The 18,528-nt window shown below is 41.8% G+C and overlaps 1 protein-coding gene across 10 annotated transcripts in view; it reads left to right on the forward strand.

Moving 5' to 3' along the window:
* Positions 1 to 1,289: 1,289 nt before the first annotated feature.
* ATG10 (autophagy related 10) overlaps positions 1,290 to 18,528 on the forward strand; it is a 291,958-nt gene continuing 274,719 nt past the window's right edge. For 2 of the 10 annotated variants that reach the window (XR_008525345.2, XM_063724173.1), the window contains exons 1-3: positions 1,297 to 1,553; positions 10,579 to 10,687; positions 14,925 to 15,044. Coding sequence is in view for 9 of the 10 variants with exons in the window: in XM_063724173.1 (XP_063580243.1) it covers positions 14,937 to 15,044 (108 nt within the window). In the remaining variant the exon portion in view is untranslated. Of the gene's footprint in view, positions 1,840 to 2,407; positions 2,555 to 8,846; positions 8,961 to 9,169; positions 10,253 to 10,578; positions 10,688 to 14,924; positions 15,045 to 18,528 lie in introns of those variants that run through there. The other 8 variants (XM_063724174.1, XM_063724175.1, XM_054555706.2 and 5 more) reach the window with 8 other exon arrangements.

The raw sequence follows: 18,528 nt of genomic DNA on the forward strand, positions 1-18,528 counted from the left end.
TTCTCACTGCGTTGCCCATAGCTGGTCTCGAACTCCTGGGCTAAAGCGATCCTCCTACCTTGGGCTCCCAAAGTGCTGGGATTACAGGTGTGAGCCACTGCGCCCAGCCGCATTCTCGTTTTCATCTGTGAAATACATTTTTAAGGTAAATACTTAAAGTTGATGGAGACACCTGGCCTACTTAAGCTCTCATTCAGAACGCACTGCCTTGTGCTTTTAAAAAAATTAAATGGATAATCTAAATTGGCAGCTACCAATTAATTTATATCCATAGTTGCTAAAAATGTTGGTGTAAGTTCATTTTTATTAGTCGCATCATTTTGAGTTTTAAACTATTTCACATGCAGTAAAATTTATACCTCTTATGGGTTTTGTCAAACAGTGGTTTAGTCACCAACACAATCACGGTATAGAAGCTCTCAAGATCCTTTTTAGTCAGCCCCTTCCTCCAGCCCTTCGCCCTGGTCGCCACTGATCAGTATTCTCTCCTTTTAAAAACACTTATTATTTGGAAATAATTATAGACACAGGAAATTGCAAAAATACTACAGCACCTAGAGTCCCGTGTACGTATCACCTAGTTTCCTCCAATGGTGAAATCTTACACAACTGTAGTACAAGATCAAAAAACCATGTCATGTAGTTTGAAGGCAGGTTTTCCCTTCACTTCTTCGCCTGCATTTTCTCCTTTCATTTCCAACAAATTTAACTCTGTTGTTAGAAGGAGCAGATGCTAGTTTTCTTTCAGATGTCTGCTATTTCAGTTCGATTACCCCTGTTACTCCTACATTTTTTCTAGTCTTTATCCCCATCGTTTCGCCCCAATTTAATTTTGCTGCTAGTTTTTTTTTTTTTCTCCTCTGGGATATGTGCCACAGATGGTACTATTGTCAATATTCGAATTCCTAACTTCTCCCTCCATCCGTAAGTTTCCAAAGGGTAGCCGTGCTTGTGCTTAATTGTGGTGTTTACAGGACTTTTTGTAGCGTAAGCATGCTGGCATGGCTCTCCAACCTCTTAGGGGGATGCTAGTAACCCGCTCCCCACTCAACGTGCCGCCTTTGTGCTCCGCGGAGGGCACAGCCTGCGTTGGGTTGGAGGCTGAGAGCTGCAGGCCAAGCGAGGGGCGGGGCCTTGGCGGGGGTGGTAGCGGGCGGCGGGGAGGTCTCGCTTCCCTCCTCTCCACCGGCTCCCAGTCCCGGCCTGGGTCCCAGCCCCGCCCCTGCCCAGAGCGCGCGGCCGATCACGTCACCGGTCTGCGCTAGGCGGCCCCCACGGCGCGGGAAGGCGCAATGCGCATGCTCCGACTCGGCCGCTGGCGGACCTGACTGAAGGAGGCTACGGCCACTTCTGGTTGGCCTCTGGGTGCGCTGGCTCCGCTCTTCCTCCGCTCTCGAGGCCCCCCGTAGTCCCATCATTCAGCTCCGTAGGGTCTCCGGCGCGGCAGTGGCCTCGCAGGGCGCTGGGTCCCTCTCCCCGACTCTCCTCCCCCTGGCCCCGTCGCCCCGCCCTCGCCGGGCTGGGCTGCGGGGTCAGGGGCCGAGCGGAGCGGGGTGAGTATTCCCCACAGCCCTTGCCGGTTGCCACCTCCCGGCTCTGCCTCCTACACGGTCCTCGCCCCACTCCTAGGACAGGGAAGAAGGGCACGCGCGGGCAGGCGGGAAACAGCCCAGTCCTGAACAAAAGGCCGGGGAAGCGGGTCCCCGCCGGCGAACTGCAGGCCTGTGCTGGCCGCCGCGAGCGGGGAAGGGCGAGGACACTCCCTCCTCGGGGACCCGGTCCCCGTCGCGCACACGGTGTCACCAGCACTCCTGGCCCAGTACCCAAAGCACCTTCGAAGTGGGTAGTAACTACCTTGTGTTTAAAATCTACATACTGATAGCAAATCTTTGGTTGAAACAGTATTAAATTATTGGGGCTTCCAGTGGCTGAGTCCAACTTAATTTGAAGTTTCAGATTAAGTATCAGGAGGAATAACTTGATATTTAGAGCCAACAGGTTTTTCTTTTTTTTTTAAACCTCCCAAAAAACCTATAAAATCAAGAACTGGCGGGGAGGGCGGGAGAACGATAAAGGAATAAATAGTTGACTGATTTATAGAAAGTTTTAGTGGCGGTAAAAATTACAAAAGTATTGGAAATAAGGCAAAAGGACAGCATGTTTTTTCCAGAGTCAAAATGGAGCCTGTTTAACAGGCCCACCTGAAGATGATTTAGATGTCTAAGGGACTATATTTTGTTTGGCATGATGATATTGATTAGGGCCTAGGCTTTGTGGTTATCTTTTTCATTAATGGAGATGCAAATTATTTCTGAGTGGGAGAGAAAAAAATACAGTACTCCTAAAGGTTGTAGTTTTATTGCCTTGTAGGATATTAACCATTTTTCTTTTCTTTTTTTTGAGACAGAGTCTTGCTCTGTCGCCCAGGCTGGAGTGCAGTGGCACGATCTCGGCTCACTGCAACCTCTGCCTCTCAGGTTCAAGCAATTCTCCTGCCTCAGCCTCCCGAGTTGCTGGGACTACAGGTGCCCACCACCACGCTCAGCTAATTTTTGTAAGTTTAGTAGAGACGAGGTTTCACCATATTGGCCAGGCTGGTCCGGAACTCCTGATCTTGTGATCCGCCTGCTTCGGCCTCCCAAAGTGCTGGGATTACAGGCGTCAGCCACCGCGCCCGGCCAATATTAACCATTTTTCTGTCTAGCCTATCAAATTTACCATCCTTTCTTCAGTGTTTGTGCTCAGTTCCTGAAATGCTTTTGAGCACACTAAGCCATTCAGCTTGTTCCATTGTGAGTTTAATAAATCTTTGTCACAGATTCATTTTGAGTCATATTTATAACTTTTGTTATTGGACAATGGTCTCTAGTGGCAAAAACAAGTTTATGCTTCTCAGGATGGGAGGACATAGGCCCTGTGTGGTACTCAAATACATCTTAGGACTCCAAGTGGAATCCTTTCTCATTGCTTCCGAAGGGTTAAACAGTGACCAGAGGAAATGTTACAGAACCTTGACCAAAAAATAAATCCTGAGTATTGAGAAATTAAAATTAAAATCTTGCAAATTGCAGAGTTTAAAAATTGTTATTGATATTTTAAATTGAAGAAATTAGTGGACACAGTAGTTCTAAATTGCATACATTTGAATGTGGAGTGTTAAAAGATTCCCGTCTCCTGTTTTATTTAGGATAAGGTTAACTGAGATTTTGCTACATGATGGGCCATTCAAGTTATGTATGATGTTTTGTGACAAACTGTATGTCGACAGTAATTCTTGATGCCTAATACATTTCTGAGAAAGGTAAAGCAGCCCTTTAGGAAAAACAAGGAGAGTAAAGCTTACAGAAGATTTCTTAAGATGGGCTTGATTTGATTATTATCTTTGAAACCTAGAGATGTGTTTGGGACCCAGGATGTTGTATTTAAATCATATATATAATCAGGGAACCTTAAGAAAAAAAAAAGCCATGGAGATCATTTGGTGATTATCTATTGAAAACAGATGTTTTCAGGGGACAAGCAGCCTGAGTATAATAAAGCAATTAGAAAGTTGGGGAATGGAGAATAGGAGAATAAGCTGTACCTGAAGGAATCTTAATTAGGGAATGGTTGCTGAAAACTGCAGAGACAAGACTTCTCTAATGTGCTTACCTGATCACATAGGTTTATAGGATCCAGGAAGAGGGCTTAGTAATAGTTTAGCTTTGAACTATTACTAGGGTTCAAAGCTATGAAATAGCTAGGGTTATTTCATATCACTGTCATGTAACATCTTTCCGAGAAAACCTTTTTATCATCTCTTTTGAGCTCAAGAACCTACAATGGTTGCCTATTGCCAGTTGTTTTAAATGGAATCTCCTTTGGGTTTTTTGGTTTCTTCTTTTGGTTTTTTAAGAAGTGGGGTCTCTAAGTTGCCCAGGCTGGAGTGCAGTGGCTATTTAGAGGCACAATTAGAAGGCACTACACAGCCTTGACTCCTGGCTCAAGCAGCCCTCCTGCCTCAGCTTCCTGAGTAGTGAGGACTAAAGGCGAGAGCTACGTCTCCAAGCTTCCTTTTGAGTTTTAGGACTGTAAACTTCCTGCACCCTGTCCCCAGATTCTCAATATCCCTCAATCTGTACTCTCCATTCAGGTTCCTTACTGGTCTACCGCATTTCAGTCTGTTCCAAGGTTCACTGCCACTGCCCCATCCCTTCTATTTCTTTCTTTCTATATCCTCCTATAATTCAAGGATTAACTGAAATCTAACTCCTGTAGGGCACAGGCTCTGGTTCCAGACTTCCTTAGGTCAAATTACTACACTTAACAGCTGTGTTACCTTGGACAAGTTACCCTCTCTGTCTCAATTTCTTTATCTATAAAATAAAGAAAATGCTAGTAATTTACCTCAAAAAGTTGCTCTGATGATTTGTTACCAGTTCTTAATACATAGTAATATATGCGATTTTAATTATTTTAATCCATACTTATTCTTTAAACAGTGGTTGTACAATTTATCACTGTTTTTTGTTATCCATTATTATCTGATGTTCTTTTCAATGTGAATCTTTACTTAAAAATTTGATTACTTTGAGAAGAATGTGTATTCTGAAAAATAAAAAAAAATTTGATTACAAACTATTGAAGGCAAAGACTGTATTATACTTCTTTTTGAAAGTCTCTTAAACCAAGGCTAGGTGCAGTGGTTCATGCCTGTGATCTCAGCACTTTGGGAGGCTGAGGCAGGCAAATTGCCTGAGCTGAGGAGTTTGAGACCAGCCTTGGCAACATTGCAAAACCCTGTCTCTATAAAAAATACAAAAAATTAGCTGTGCATGGTGGTGCACACATGTGGTCCCAGCTACTGAAGACACTGAGGTTGGAGGATTGCTTGAGCCTGGGAGGTGGAGGTTGCGGTCAGCTGAGATGGTAGCACTGCCCTCCAACCTGGGTGACATAGTGAGACCCCGCTCTCAAAAAAAAAAAGTGTCTCAAACCTCTCAGGATGATCTGGGGGCTCAGTGTAATATTTTTTTCTTCCCATCTTACTATCTAGTTTTCTTTTTCTTTTTTGTTTTTTCATTGTACTTTTGTAGCTTAGAGTTTTAAATTTAAACTCAATTTTGTTCCAAAAGTATTTGAGGTAGCTTATAAACTATATAATATATAATAACATACAAAATAAAGAGAAATCAAGATCATAAAAATATGAAGCTTGAATAGAAAGATGTGATTGGGGTGAGTTATACTGAAAATATACTGTGACTGTTGTACAGTTATTTATTTATTTATTTTTTTTTTTTTGAGACAGAGTCTCGCTCTGTCGCCCAGGCTGGAGTACAGTGGCGTAATCTCGGCTCACTGCAGGCTCCGGCCCCTGGGTTCACGCCATTCTCCTGCCTCTGCCTCCCGAGTAGCTGGGAGTACAGGCGCCCGCCACCTCGCTTGCCTAATTTTTTTTTTTTTTTGTATTTTTAGTAGAGATGGGGTTTCACCGTGTTAGCCAGGATGGTCTTGATCTCCTGACCTCGTTATCCTCCCGCCTCGGCCTCCCAAAGTGCTGGGATTACAGGCGTGAGCCACTGTGCCTGGCCTGTTGTACAGTTATTAAAGGTAGGCCACAAAGTTCCAAGCTTCATGATGGTCAAAGGAAAGAAGGAAACATATTTATTGCCCAGCAAAAACAGCTTCCTGTGTTAAAATAATTAATTGGGAGGCCATTGCCTGAGGAAGCTCCAGTGCCCTGGGTTCCTACATAAACAGACTTACACCCAACTCAGTGTAAATGGTCGTGTTCCAGGAAAATGAAACTTTAGCTTAGCCAATCAGAAACCATCAACTAACCTCTAACCACTGACTTTTACAGGAATGATCCAAGTAAGGCTACTCCACTTTGACCAATCACAGATTTTCTTGGCCTTGCTTCTGCCATTCACTCTTCAAAGGCCTTCTAACTGTGTCCTTTTGGTGCAGCCCCATATTGCTTGCATTCTGGAGCTGACCAGTTCATTAATATGCCTAGTGTTCCATTATCGGAACGCTAAGCTTGTGGGAGTTATTTATATCCTGCTCAAGGTCATTGCCAAGGTCTGAAATTTCACAAAAAAAATTTGCAACCTCCGGCATAAATGGGTTAACCATTGTCTGCTTAAATAAACATTTTCTTGTTTTTGTTTTTTTAAACAGTATCTTGTTGTGTCGCCCAGGCTGGAGGGCAGTAGTGCAATTATGGCTCACTGCAGCCTCGATTTCCTGGGCTCCGGCTATCCTCCCACCTCAGCCTCCCAAGTAGCTGGAACTACAGGCATGCACCACTATGCCAGGCTAATTTTTGTATTTTTTGTAGAGGCGGGATCTCACCATTTGCCCAGGCTGGTATTGAGTTCCTGAGCTCAGGCAATCCACCTGCCTTGTCCTCCCAAAGTGCTAGGATTACTGTGGCTGACCTCAAATAAATTCTTTAAAATTTTAATGTGCCTTAGTTTATCTTTTAGCACCTAGTAAATATTTGGTGAGTGAAATGGAGATTGTGATCGCAGATTTTAAAGGATATGCTGAGGCCCTAGAGTTAAATTCTCTAGACTTTGTTAATTCCTTACCTACTTCCCAGTATTTCTCAAAGGGAGTTCTACTGGCATTTTTACAGACAACTCTTCACTGTGTGGGATTGTCCTGCACATTGTAGGATGTTTATTTTACCTGATCCCTCAGCACTAAATGGCAATGGCAAACTCTAACTTCTTTTTGACAATCCAATATGATCCCGTTTATTTCCAAGCAGCCCCTTGAAGAGTGGGTTCCCCATAAAGTTGGGAACCATTAGACCTTATTTGCCCATACTCTTCTCCACCCGAGCTATGCTCCATCCACTGCCATTTGTTTTATTTTTAAACCTTGCATTCTTTTCAGACCATGTCTTTGCAGGAGCTCCTCCATCTTTTTGGAGTGACTTTGTCTCCACTGGTTGGCCCTTACTCAGATTTCAAAATTCATTTTTTCAAGAATTGAGTTCATGTGTTCAGAACTCCAAGTTTTGGAGTCTTCCCCAGTTTTGCCAGGAAGTTTGACATTCTTTTCTAGGAGGACACTCACAGCAAGCACTAGGGTATTGTAGGTACTGAGTGAATGAATGAAAAACTTGTGGATATAGAAGGCACATTAGTCTCATCTCTGAACAAAGACTTTTGCAAGAAGAAAAATTTAAAGGGAAATATTGCCTTTCATTACAAAAATGCCCAACCATTTCCTTTTTTTATTTTCCAAAATAAAAATATGGCACTTGGTAGTATATTTTAAAGACACTTTGCTCTGTAATCTGTATTCAGACTGGCACTGATTCTGTAGCTTCTGATATTGTGTTGGTCTTTTTTTTTTTTTTTGAGGCGGAGTCTTGCTCTGTCACCCAAGCTGGAGTGCAATGGCATGATCTCAGCTCATTGCAACCTCTGCCTCCCAGGTTCAAGCGATTCTCCTGCCTCAGCCTCCCAAGTAGCTGGGATTACATGCGCCTGCCACCACGCCCAGCTAATTTTTGTATTTTTAGTAGAGATGGGGTTTCACCATGTTGGTCAGGCTGGTCTCAAACTCCTGACCTCAGGTGATCCATCCACCTTGGCCTCCCAAAATGCTGGGATTACAGGCATGAGCCACTGCTCCTTTCTGTCTCTTCTTATTTTTTGGATACTTTTGGCCAAGGATACCCCATTATCTCCTTATTTCCTAATTCTGGGATACTTGGCATATGTACTGACTAGAGTTTGTTGTACTAGTCCTACTACCCACTGTTCAAAGGCAGCAAGAGAGTTTGAGCTGTGGATCAGCTCAAATTGTCATCAGTGGTGGAACAGTTTTTCTTATGTGCTTGCAGAGTTTTATTAAAAAATTATCTTTTAATAAAAATAATGATACTGGTATCAGAAAGACTGGATGTCATATAGATCTGTGGTTTTTTGTTGTTGTTGTTGTTGTTTGTTTGTTTTAGAGACAGGATCTTGCTGTCTCCCAGGCTAAAGGGCAGTGTCACGGTGATAGCTCACTGCAACCTTGAATTCCTAGCCTCAAGTGATCCTCCTACCTCGGCCTTGCAAAGTATACATCAGTTTGTGTAAGAAAGGGTCCAAGAAGTGAATAGGCCTGAAAGTTGAAGAAGGGTACTATAAATGAGAAGAGATATATAGAATAAGTCCATTCAAATTTTTGAATTTTTTTTTTTTTTTTTTTAAGATGGAGTCTCGCTTTGTCGCCCAGGCTGGAGTGCAGTGGCACAATCTTAGCTCACTGCAACTTTCGCCTCCTGGATTTAAGCGATTCTCCTGCCTCAGCCTCTGGAGTAGCTGGGACTACAGGTGCACACCACTGCACCTGGCAAATTTTTGTATTTTTAGTACAGAAGGGATTTCGCCATCTTAGCCAGGCTGGTCTTGAACTCCTGACTTCAGGTGATTCTCCTGTCTCAGCCTCCCAAAGTGCTGGGATTACAGGCATGAGCCATTGTGCCTGATCTGAATTTTTCTTTTATTCATTTACAACTTAAAAAAAAATGTTTACTGGCTGGGCGCGGTGGCTCACACTTGTAATCCCAGCACTTCCGGAGGCCGAGATGGGCAGATCACGAGGTCAGGAGATCGAGACCATCCTGGCTAACACGGTGAAACCCCGTCTCTACTAAAAAATACAGAAAATTAGCTGGGCGTGGTGGCGGGCCCCTGTAGTCCCAGCTACTCGGGAGACTGAGGCAGGAGAATGGCGTGAACCCGGGAGGCAGAGCTTGCAGTGAGCCAAGATAGCACCACTGCACTCCAGCCTGGGCGACAGAGTGAGACTCCGTCTCAAAAAAAAAATGTTTACTGTTTGCCTATCTGTTATAGATGCTAAGATACAAAGTGTAAATCAAATCCCCAGACATTGGAGACATTGCTCTATCATCTGGCATTCGTTGCAGTGGGTGAAGATGGCAGAGGCTACCCTGATTTTTGTTAATTGTAGGTAAACCTTTTTTTTTTTTTGCCTGCATCCTTTTTTCTTTCTAGTCTTTAAATTAAGATATTCCTGTAGGCTATGTTTAGGCATAAGTTTCTTTCCAGCAGCTTTGTTTTTTTTAGAAACATGGTGAATTATTTCAATTTATAGGTAAATATTTTAAATCTTTTTTTTTTTCCATCTTGGAACAGTTTTTCAGTTGTACATTTGCTTATGATTGTAGTTCAGAAATTCCAGTTATTTGTAGGTTGGACCTGTGTTCTTTGTCCTTCCATCAAACAATATGCATTGTTTTCATCATGGTCTTTTTTCTTTTGTGTGTTTGGAGAGGATCTTATGTGCTTACACACTGAAACACGAATGTGATTTTTTTCCAGCTTCTATACGTCTCTCTGTTGCCTTGAATGTAGAATTTATATCTCTACTGTTACATGTTTGAATTTCCTTCCAGTTTTTTCTTATCCAGTTTCCTTTTTAATCTCAGCTGTTTTTCCTTCCTCATCTCTTGCTTTTAGAGGTCTTTCCCTTTCTCTTTTTCTTTTTAAAATTGGGAACATAGAGTAGATAATTCCTCAGTTTGATTTCCATATTCCTAGTGTAAGTCCATTACAGGAGCAAGCTTTCCCTCTTCCTGTTTATGGTAGTTCCCCTCTTTTCTTATGCAAGAGCTTCTTAAAGGTCTTGTGTTGTTATTAATGTTTTTGGTTTACTTAGCTTGACAAAAGAGGGGCATGTTGACTGGTCAGAGTGACCAAGTGTTCCTTCGTCTCTCTCACTAAGAAGCTGGAGGAATCTTCCTCTTTATGTTAGCTTGGAAAGCAGATGAATGGGTACAACCAATTTATGAAGGATGGATTATTTTCTATGCTCAGGAGAGGTCTTCCTTTCCTAGTGTTGAATCTTTCGGTCCTGTAACTATAATGAGGGGAGTGTTTTTGTGTGATTTGAAATAATTTATAGTTTTTTTTTTTTAGTTTTTTGGGGTGTTAGTGGTGAGACTACTATTCTGAGAGCTCATTCTGTTCCTGCAGCCACCTGTCGCTCGCTGCACAGTACTCAGTGCACCTCAGGGCTTTACCTTCCACATCTGGCCATGCACACTGCACTACTGGGAGAGAACTGCCTTGAAAGAGAATTACCAGTGGGGCTAGAAACCAGGAGGGGAGGGGCAACTCAGGATCTGTTTCTCTGAAGGGAATGGGAGAGAGTGAAATGACCCTCTTCCCCCTGACCTAGTGATAGAGAGGTCAGAGCAAGCCTCAGCTACCAACAGAGATTCCTCATTTCCAGCCAGGTACAGTGTTGCCTCTCATTTAAACTTTGATTTGGAATATGTATTCCAATGGGAAGGCAAGGAGGGAGAATTGAGCCCTGCTGGTCATCTGTTGTCAGGACTGATCCGACTTCTCTTCTGATGTGTCTCTGTGCTATTTTATTGGATTGCCCAGGGCCATGCCTTCTGTGTCCCACCCAGGCTGCCAAATGTCTTGAAATCCAGGTCTTTTACCAGCCCTGTCAAAGTGATTCATCTTTTGTCTAGGGATCATGCTAATCTTTTAGCATGATTCCCTTTGAAAGTATCCCAGGTGCTAATTAAAAGTAATTATTTTGGGTCTTCAGAATCAGGTTATTTTTCTGGCCAAGGCGAAGGATTCCGCATTTGAATTTGCACTGTGGGTGCTTCCTTGCTGTCTAAAATTTGAGGACCACTGCCTAAGGACCTTGCTAGGTAAGTGATTAAATTAATCTAAATCAATTCAAGCCAAAGTGCCATAAAAGTAGTGGGTTGATGTTTAACTCTCCTAGCTGATATTGCATGTTTTTCAAAAAAGAGTCTACACTTAGAGTCATAAATAATGTGGAATTGTTGCTAGGAGGGACACGTATTCAGGAAATTGCCTACTTTATTAGTCAAAAAGATTTTTAATGTTTAAATGTATGCATAGCATGTTCTGTGGTAATCACATTTTTGTAAATGATCTTAAGTTCCGGGAAATTTAGTTATATTTCTTATAGTGTTTTAGTCCTATTATGACTTTGATGTACATTGATTTATAGATTCATCAAATCAACATCTCCAACTAAAACAATAACAAAGAATTAGTTCCACACACATTAGATTAAAAATCACATTAAACAATATGGAGAGTGGTAGTGAAAAAGTTGTTTTCAATTAAAAAGGATCATTTAAACAATGATTATATACAGTGTTAGAATTCACTAAGGCTGCTTTTCTGGAAAGGTATATTTGAACAGCAGCAGAATAAGCTTCTTCTATGCTTCTAGTCTAAGGTCTAACTTACAGTTTGGAAAGACTACCCTCACTTGGAAAAATAGAAAATTATTCTATTTTTCCAATCTTTAGTCTCTGCTAAAGCAGTTAGAAAAAGGTTTTGATTGAATGTTACAAAACAAAAACAAAAACAAAACAACACAACTCTTCAGCCAGAGTAAGACTCAAGCAAAATGGATGTATTAACAACTTATGCCAGGTGTGATGGCTCACGCCTATAATCCTAGTACTTTGGGAGGCCGAGGTGGGGAGGTGGGTGGATTGCCTGAGCTCAGGAGTTCAAAACCAGCCTGGGCAACACAGTGAAACCCCATCTCTACTAAAATACAAAAAATTCAGCCTGGTGTGGTGGCGTGCGCCTGTAGTCCCAGCTACTTGGGAGGCTGAGTCAGGAGAATCGCTTGAACTTGGGAGGCGGAGGTTGTAGTGAACCGAGATCATGCCACTGCCTGGGCGATTCCATCTCCAAAAAACAAAACAAAACAACTTACACTTTATGACACGAGGAGCACTGACTCATTTCTAATTTCCTTACAACTAGAAATGAGAGATTCATTGTTTAGGATGAGATGAGAATTGAAATTCATCTTTTTACTGAGAGTTCACTTGAGTGACTGTTGTCACCTGTCGTCTGAATTTAGTTTAAGATAACTTAAGTCTGGAAACATAGGCAGTTCACATATCTAAGATTTTTCATTTGCAAAATAAGGATTATTCTTGCCATTGTTGCTTAATAAGCCACAGTTGTGGTTATTTCCATTTTTTGCCATATTTTCATCCATCTTATAGGAAGTTCTGAGATTCAAATTTCTGCCTCTACTAGTTTATGAATTTGGTAGAGGACCAGAAAGTATTACAATTTGAAAACTATGTATAAAAATGTTGATTGAATTATATTTACATTTTTGAGTTGAAATATTCTTGCTTGAGCAAAAAAACAATAATTATTCCATGATATTTCATTATGGTACATTATGATGAATCGAGTTGAGATGGATATCTTTTTAATATACCATACTTCCTAATTTTGTAATCAAGCCCTAAGTGTTTGTATTATTGTATGTAGCATCCTTCAGCAAAGCCTAGTCCTTAGATAATTTTAAAAGTATTCAACCAAATATCAATTAGTGTTTTGATGTTCAGTCATCTTGCTTGTAGCACAGTGCTGTTAATTAGATAATCTATGGCTATTGAATGAAATTTTATGTTTAAGTATTTTCAATACTTCAGTAAACCTCAAGTAACTGGAGGGCTTAGGCTACTTTGTTCAGTTTTGTTACTAAGTAAGAGTTTGTTGGAGTTTTAAAAATATTACTAAGTATATTAGTGTTCTTTATGAATGAAAGTTAATTTTTCTTTGATTTAGTATCTTTCAGTATATGTCAGGATAATCATACAGTTGGAAAAATTTCCTCTGGCTACACCATATCAGTCTTCTCTTGCTAGTCTAGTTTTGCATTCTCTCTGATTGATGAAATGGGTTCTGTTACCATCTATGTAATGTTGATATAGAATCGGTATTTCCAGCCTGTGTTTCTCTTTCCTTCTGAGTTCAAGGCACACCTCAAAATGCCTGCTAGACCCCTTTACTTGGACATTCCACGGGCATTTCAAATTCAAACTCAGTATGGCCAAATTAAACCCAACTCTCTTCCCAAACCTGCTCTTCCTCCAGAGACCTCTGTCTTACTCAGTACACCACCACCTAAAGGCAGAAAGCTTGGAATCTTTTCTCTCCCCTGTCCCTCACCAATCTTTTCAGTTGTGTTGTCCATACCTAGTTCAACAGCAGTTTATTTTTCTTAGAGAGACTCACTTTTATCGAGTCTTTCCAAGGCATTTGGTTATAGAAATAACAGTTGTCTTTTTTACTTTTTTTTTGAGACGGAGTGTCGCTCTGTCGCCCAGGCTGGAGTGCAGTGGCGCAATCTCGGCTCACTGCAAGCTCCGCCTCCTGGGTTCCCGCCATTCTCCTGCCTCAGCCTCCCGAGTAGCTGGGACTACAGGCGCCCGCCACCACGCCTGGCTAATTTTTTGTATTTTTTAGTAGAGACAGGGTTTCACTGTGTTAGCCAGGTTGGTCTCCATCTCCTGACCTTGTGATCCGTCTGCCTCGGCTTCCCCAAAGTGCTGGGATTACAGGCGTGAGCCACCGCGCCTGGCCGCGCCTGGCCATGCCTGGCCATGCCTGGCTAATTTTTTGTATTTTTAGTAGAGTCGGGGTTTCACCGTGTTGGCCAGGATGGTCTGGATCTCCTGACCTCGTAATCCGCCCGCCTCAGCCTCCCAAAGTGCTGGGTAAGCCACCGTGCCCGGCCCTCTTTTTTACTTTTATGTTTTGGTTTGTTTAACATTTAATTGCAGTATATATTTATGATAGGAGAATAAGGTTTGTGGACACACAGGTAACTGTTGGGAGCAGAGGTGCTTCATGATCAGCATGCTGTAGACATGTCAGTGTCGATTAATCTGGCAAGTTGGTTAGATGGAGGTTGGATAAGAGAGTTTCTACTGTAATTATTTGTGTTTTTATCTCCCTTTGTTAGAATATGAGCTCTTACACGGCAAGGACTATATATTTTTTCATTTTTGTATACCTAACCTTTACTTATGCACCGTGCCTGCTACTTAATAGATATTCACTATGTATTTGTTGGATGAATGAACAAACTCTTACATAGATTATACTAAATTTGAATAATCAGAAATGACACTTGTTTAGGAATTATCTAGTATAGACAGATCATTGGCCTTGGAGCCAAACGGGTTTAAAATCCTTGCAGTTTATGATTTTAATTCAGTTGAACAAAGGCATCTAGAGTGTTTACTATGCTAAGCACCAAAGATATAGAAACAGGAATGTAAAAACAAAAACAAGCTGGGCACTGTGGCTCATGCCTGTAATCTCAGCACTCTGGCAAGCTGAGGCTGGTGGATCACTTGAGGTCAGGAGTTTAGGACCAGCCTGGCCAACATGGTGAAACCCTGTCTTTACTAAGAATACAAAAATTAGCCAGCGTGGTGGCTTGCAACTGTAATCCCGGCTCCTTGAGAGGCTGAGGTGGGACAATCACTTGAACCTGGGAGGCGAAGGTTGCAGTGAGCCGGGATCATGCCATTGCACTCCAGGCTGGATGACAGAGCGAGTCTTCATCTCAAAAACAACAATAACAATAACAACAGAAATAAAAACAACAAAAAAATGGGGATAGGTGAGAAAGATAGAAAAAACAAAAACACTTTTTTATTTTTTTTGAGATGGGGTCTCACTCTGTCACCCAGGCTGGAGTAGAGTGGCATGATCGTAGCTAACTGCAGTCTTGAACTCCTGGTCTCAAGTGATCCTCCTGCCTCAGCCTCCTGAGTAGATGAGATGACAGGTACACACCACTATGCCTGGCTAACTGTTTTTTAGTTTGTATATAGACAGAGTCTTGCTGTGTTGACCAGGCTGGTCTCGAACTCCTGGGTTCAAGCTGTCCTCCTGCTTTGGCCTCCCAAATTGCTGGGATTACAGGTGTGAGCCACAACGCCTGGCCAAAACCATTTTTTAGTGGCCTTGAGGCCATTCTACATCCCAAATTTTGGTTTATTGACAGAAATAAATCAATTGGCAGAATTCCTTTCAATATAATTCTAAAGTTGATGCTAATACTTAGTTTTTATATTGCAGTTATCATTTAACATGGAAGAAGATGAGTTCATTGGAGAAAAAACATTCCAACGTCATTGTGCAGAATTCATTAAACATTCACAACAGATAGGTGATAGTTGGGAATGGAGACCATCAAAGGTAAGAATGGAAATGTTTGTTTTCTATCTCAAAAGAGGATTTTTTGTTTTGTTTTGTTTTGGTTTGTTGACAGGTAAAACCTCCATAATTCAAATTAAGGTATGAAAACTGGTTTGATTTAGTAAAAGTCTTAAATTGAAGGATGTCTTACAACAGATGTCCATTTTGTTACTTCAACTATATATATTCATTATTATCAGGCTAATGAAGTTATTATTTTGAAAAGTCCTTACGTAACCTGCTTAATTTAATAGATAAAAATTAGCATATTAATTATCTGAATGTAAACAGATGTTTCTGTGGTGCTTCAAATCATCAATCCTAAGTTAATATTCTTAGGAAACTACTTTCGTCTAGAGAGTAAAAAGATAATCTTGAAACCAAACCATAAACAATCACAAATTCTGAAATAATGAGGACTGTATTAATTGGGAATTTCCTATTAATATAAACATATTTCAAAATATTTTTTCTTTTTTGAGACAGTCTCACTCTATCCCCCAAGCTGGAGTGCAGTGGCATGATCTTGGCTCACTGCAACCTCTGCCTTTGGGGTTCAAGTGATTCTTGTGCCTCAGCCTCCCTAGTAGCTGGGACTACAGATGTGCACCACCACTCCTGGCTAAATTTTTTGTATTTTTAGTAGAGATGGGGTTTCGCCATGTTGGCCAGGGTGGTCTCGAACTCCTGGCCTCAAGTGATCCACCCGCCTCAGCCTCTCAAAGTCCTGGGATTATAGGCGTGAGCCACCACGCCCAGCCCCAAATTTTTTTGTCTTTTTGAGATGGATTCTTGTTCTGTTCTGGAGTACAGTGGCGCAATCTCGGCTCACTGCAATCTCCACCTCCTGGGTTCAAGCGATTCTTGTGCCTCAGCCTCCCGAGTAGCTGGGACTATAGGCACACACCACTGTACCCGGATAATTTTTGTATTTTGAGTAGAGACGGGGTTTCACCATGTTGGCCTGGCTGGTCTTGAACTCCTGACCTCAAGTGATCTGCCCACCTCCACCTCCCAAAGTGCTGGGATTATAGGCGTGAACCACCACGCCTGGCCCAAAGTATTTTTTTCTCTTGGTTCGATTCAGTAATAATGTAAAAGGCCTATGTACTTATTTCCACACTTACAGTTAGTTCTCTGTCAAAAACTGTTTTTTTGTTTTGTTTTGTTTTGAGACAGAGTCTCGCTTTGTCACCCAGGCTGGAGTGCAGTGGCACGATCTTGGCTCACTGCAGTCTCTGCCTCCTGGTTCAAGCAATTCTCATGCCTCAGCCTCCCAAGTAGTAGCTGGGATTTTAGGTGTCCACCACCATGCCTGGCTAATTTTTGTATTTTTAGTAGAGACAAGGTTTGACCATGTTGGCCAGGCTGGTCTCGAACTCCTGACCTCAAGCCACCCTGCCTCAGCCTCCCAAAGAGCTGGGATTACAAGCATGAGCCACCACACTTGTCCTCTGTCAAAAGCTTTTTAAAGAGTTCCTTGAAATCCCTTCCTTAGAGAATAGGTAAATTTTCACTACTTAACATTTTACCCGGTTCCTGAAAAGTGATGAATCCTGATTCTCTGCTGGTTGGATATGTTTCCTGTATGCACTCTGAGGAATGAACAGTTTGGGTTGGATTTCTTGTGATTCAGAACTGGGCCTGGGAGGCGTAGGTTTTGATCAGGTCCAGAGTGTCACTGGGGAAACAAGCTATGATTTCCTCTTGGGTCACGTGCAGGCTGAACTTTGACAGGGTGGTTTATGCATAGTTCAGAGGGAGGGTCGATCTGTTGTGGTAGAGTCCAGTCCCACTCTCTAAGTAGTGATTAGACAGTTGATCAGCCCTCAGGAAGTCTCCCTCTCCAGGATGATGTGAGTGCTAGCACCTTTCATTGGTTTTGTTCTTGGGTATATTTTATAGTTTTGTTTGCTATTATGTTTAATTTTTTTTTTTTTTTTTTTGAGACGAGTCTGGAGTGCAGTGGCGTGATCTCAGCTCACTGCAAGTTCCGCCTCCCGGGTTCAGCCATTCTCCTGCCTCAGCCTCTCTGAGTAGCTGGGACTACAGGTGCCCGCCACCACGCTTGGCTAATTTTTTTTTTTTATATTTTTAGTAGAGATGGGGTTTCACCATGGTCTTGATCTCCTGACCTCGTGATCTGCCCGCCTCGGCCTCCCAAAGTGCTGGGATCACAAGCGTGAGCCACTGTGCCCAGCCTGTTTCAATTTTTATTCATCTTATTTTTTCTATGATTATTGCTGAGATGAAACAACTGTAATTTTGTATATTAATTTTGTAACCATTCAGTCACCTTATTGAATTTCCCTATTTGTTTTCATGGCTTTTCAGTGGTTTCTCTTGGGTCTTCTAGGAATGAGGTCATCTGCAAACTAAGAGGTTTATTTTTTGTTGTTTTTTAAATTGACTTCTTTGTGATAGTTCTTTCTGTTATTTTATGCATTGACTAGAAAAATGTTACGTGATGATGATAAGAAATCTTACCTTGAACCTGATTTAATATTAATGCTTTTGTTATAAAATGATTAAATAAAATATTGGTTGTTTATTCATTGAATGAGTATAGGTTTCTGAACCCTTTTGACCTGTAATTGTGTGATTATTCCTTGGGGACTTTGCCTTTTCACCAGTTTTTTTTTTTTAAGAAATTTTTCTTTATCTTAAGCTGGAGGCAAGATGATAAAAATTCCTGTTACCATTCCATTACCTGGCAGAATGTGAGAGGGGAAGGCTAGGGAAGGAGCTGGGACTGTGTATGCATTTGTGTTTGAAGGGTAAGGAGGCTGGTGCTGAGAAGGATCTTCAGTAGGGAAATTCTGTCTGTCAGAAGCTTCTCCACTGAAGTTGTAAACTAATGCCCCAAGAACCAGTTTTCAGGATTTGTTTCTATTATTGACCTTTCTCTAAAAAGGGATGCCTAAGTCTAGCCTTCTGTTGGCTGCCACTGGTTGCTTAGGTAGGAAAGTTCCTTACCCTTTGGAGTGGGAGTTACACCCACTGCAATGATGAGCACTGAGATAGTATTGAAACATTACAATAAATGGGTCAAGCTTCCAGGGACAGAACAATAGGAAGACTGAGTCTGGAAATCTGTGGCTGACCAGAGTGCATGGCCTATTGCTAGGCTGGAAACAGGAGTCCAAGTGTTACCAGATCTTTTGATATTTTGAGAAAGGTTAAACATTCAGATTTGGGTGGAGAGATCTCTGGATTTTTAGATGTTGGCAACTAATTAAAAAAGAGTATTTTTCCAACAGTGAGGACCAAATGAAACATGTCAGTGATGCCCAATGGGATGGTCATTTTATGACCTCTGGGATTGGGTGTCTGTCTGGTATGACTGTGGTTTCTCTTCCAGCCCTTCCTCAGCACATGCTATTGAACTGAATTAGTGAAAGGGGCTCTAGGCAAAGCAGATTCCTGTGTTCTCAATTTGGGCATATTAGTATTTTTGCCACCTAATTTCTGCAATCCTGTGCCA

Source organism: Pongo abelii, chromosome 4 (genome assembly GCF_028885655.2).
Source record: "Pongo abelii isolate AG06213 chromosome 4, NHGRI_mPonAbe1-v2.0_pri, whole genome shotgun sequence".
Lineage (NCBI taxonomy): Eukaryota > Metazoa > Chordata > Mammalia > Primates > Hominidae > Pongo > Pongo abelii.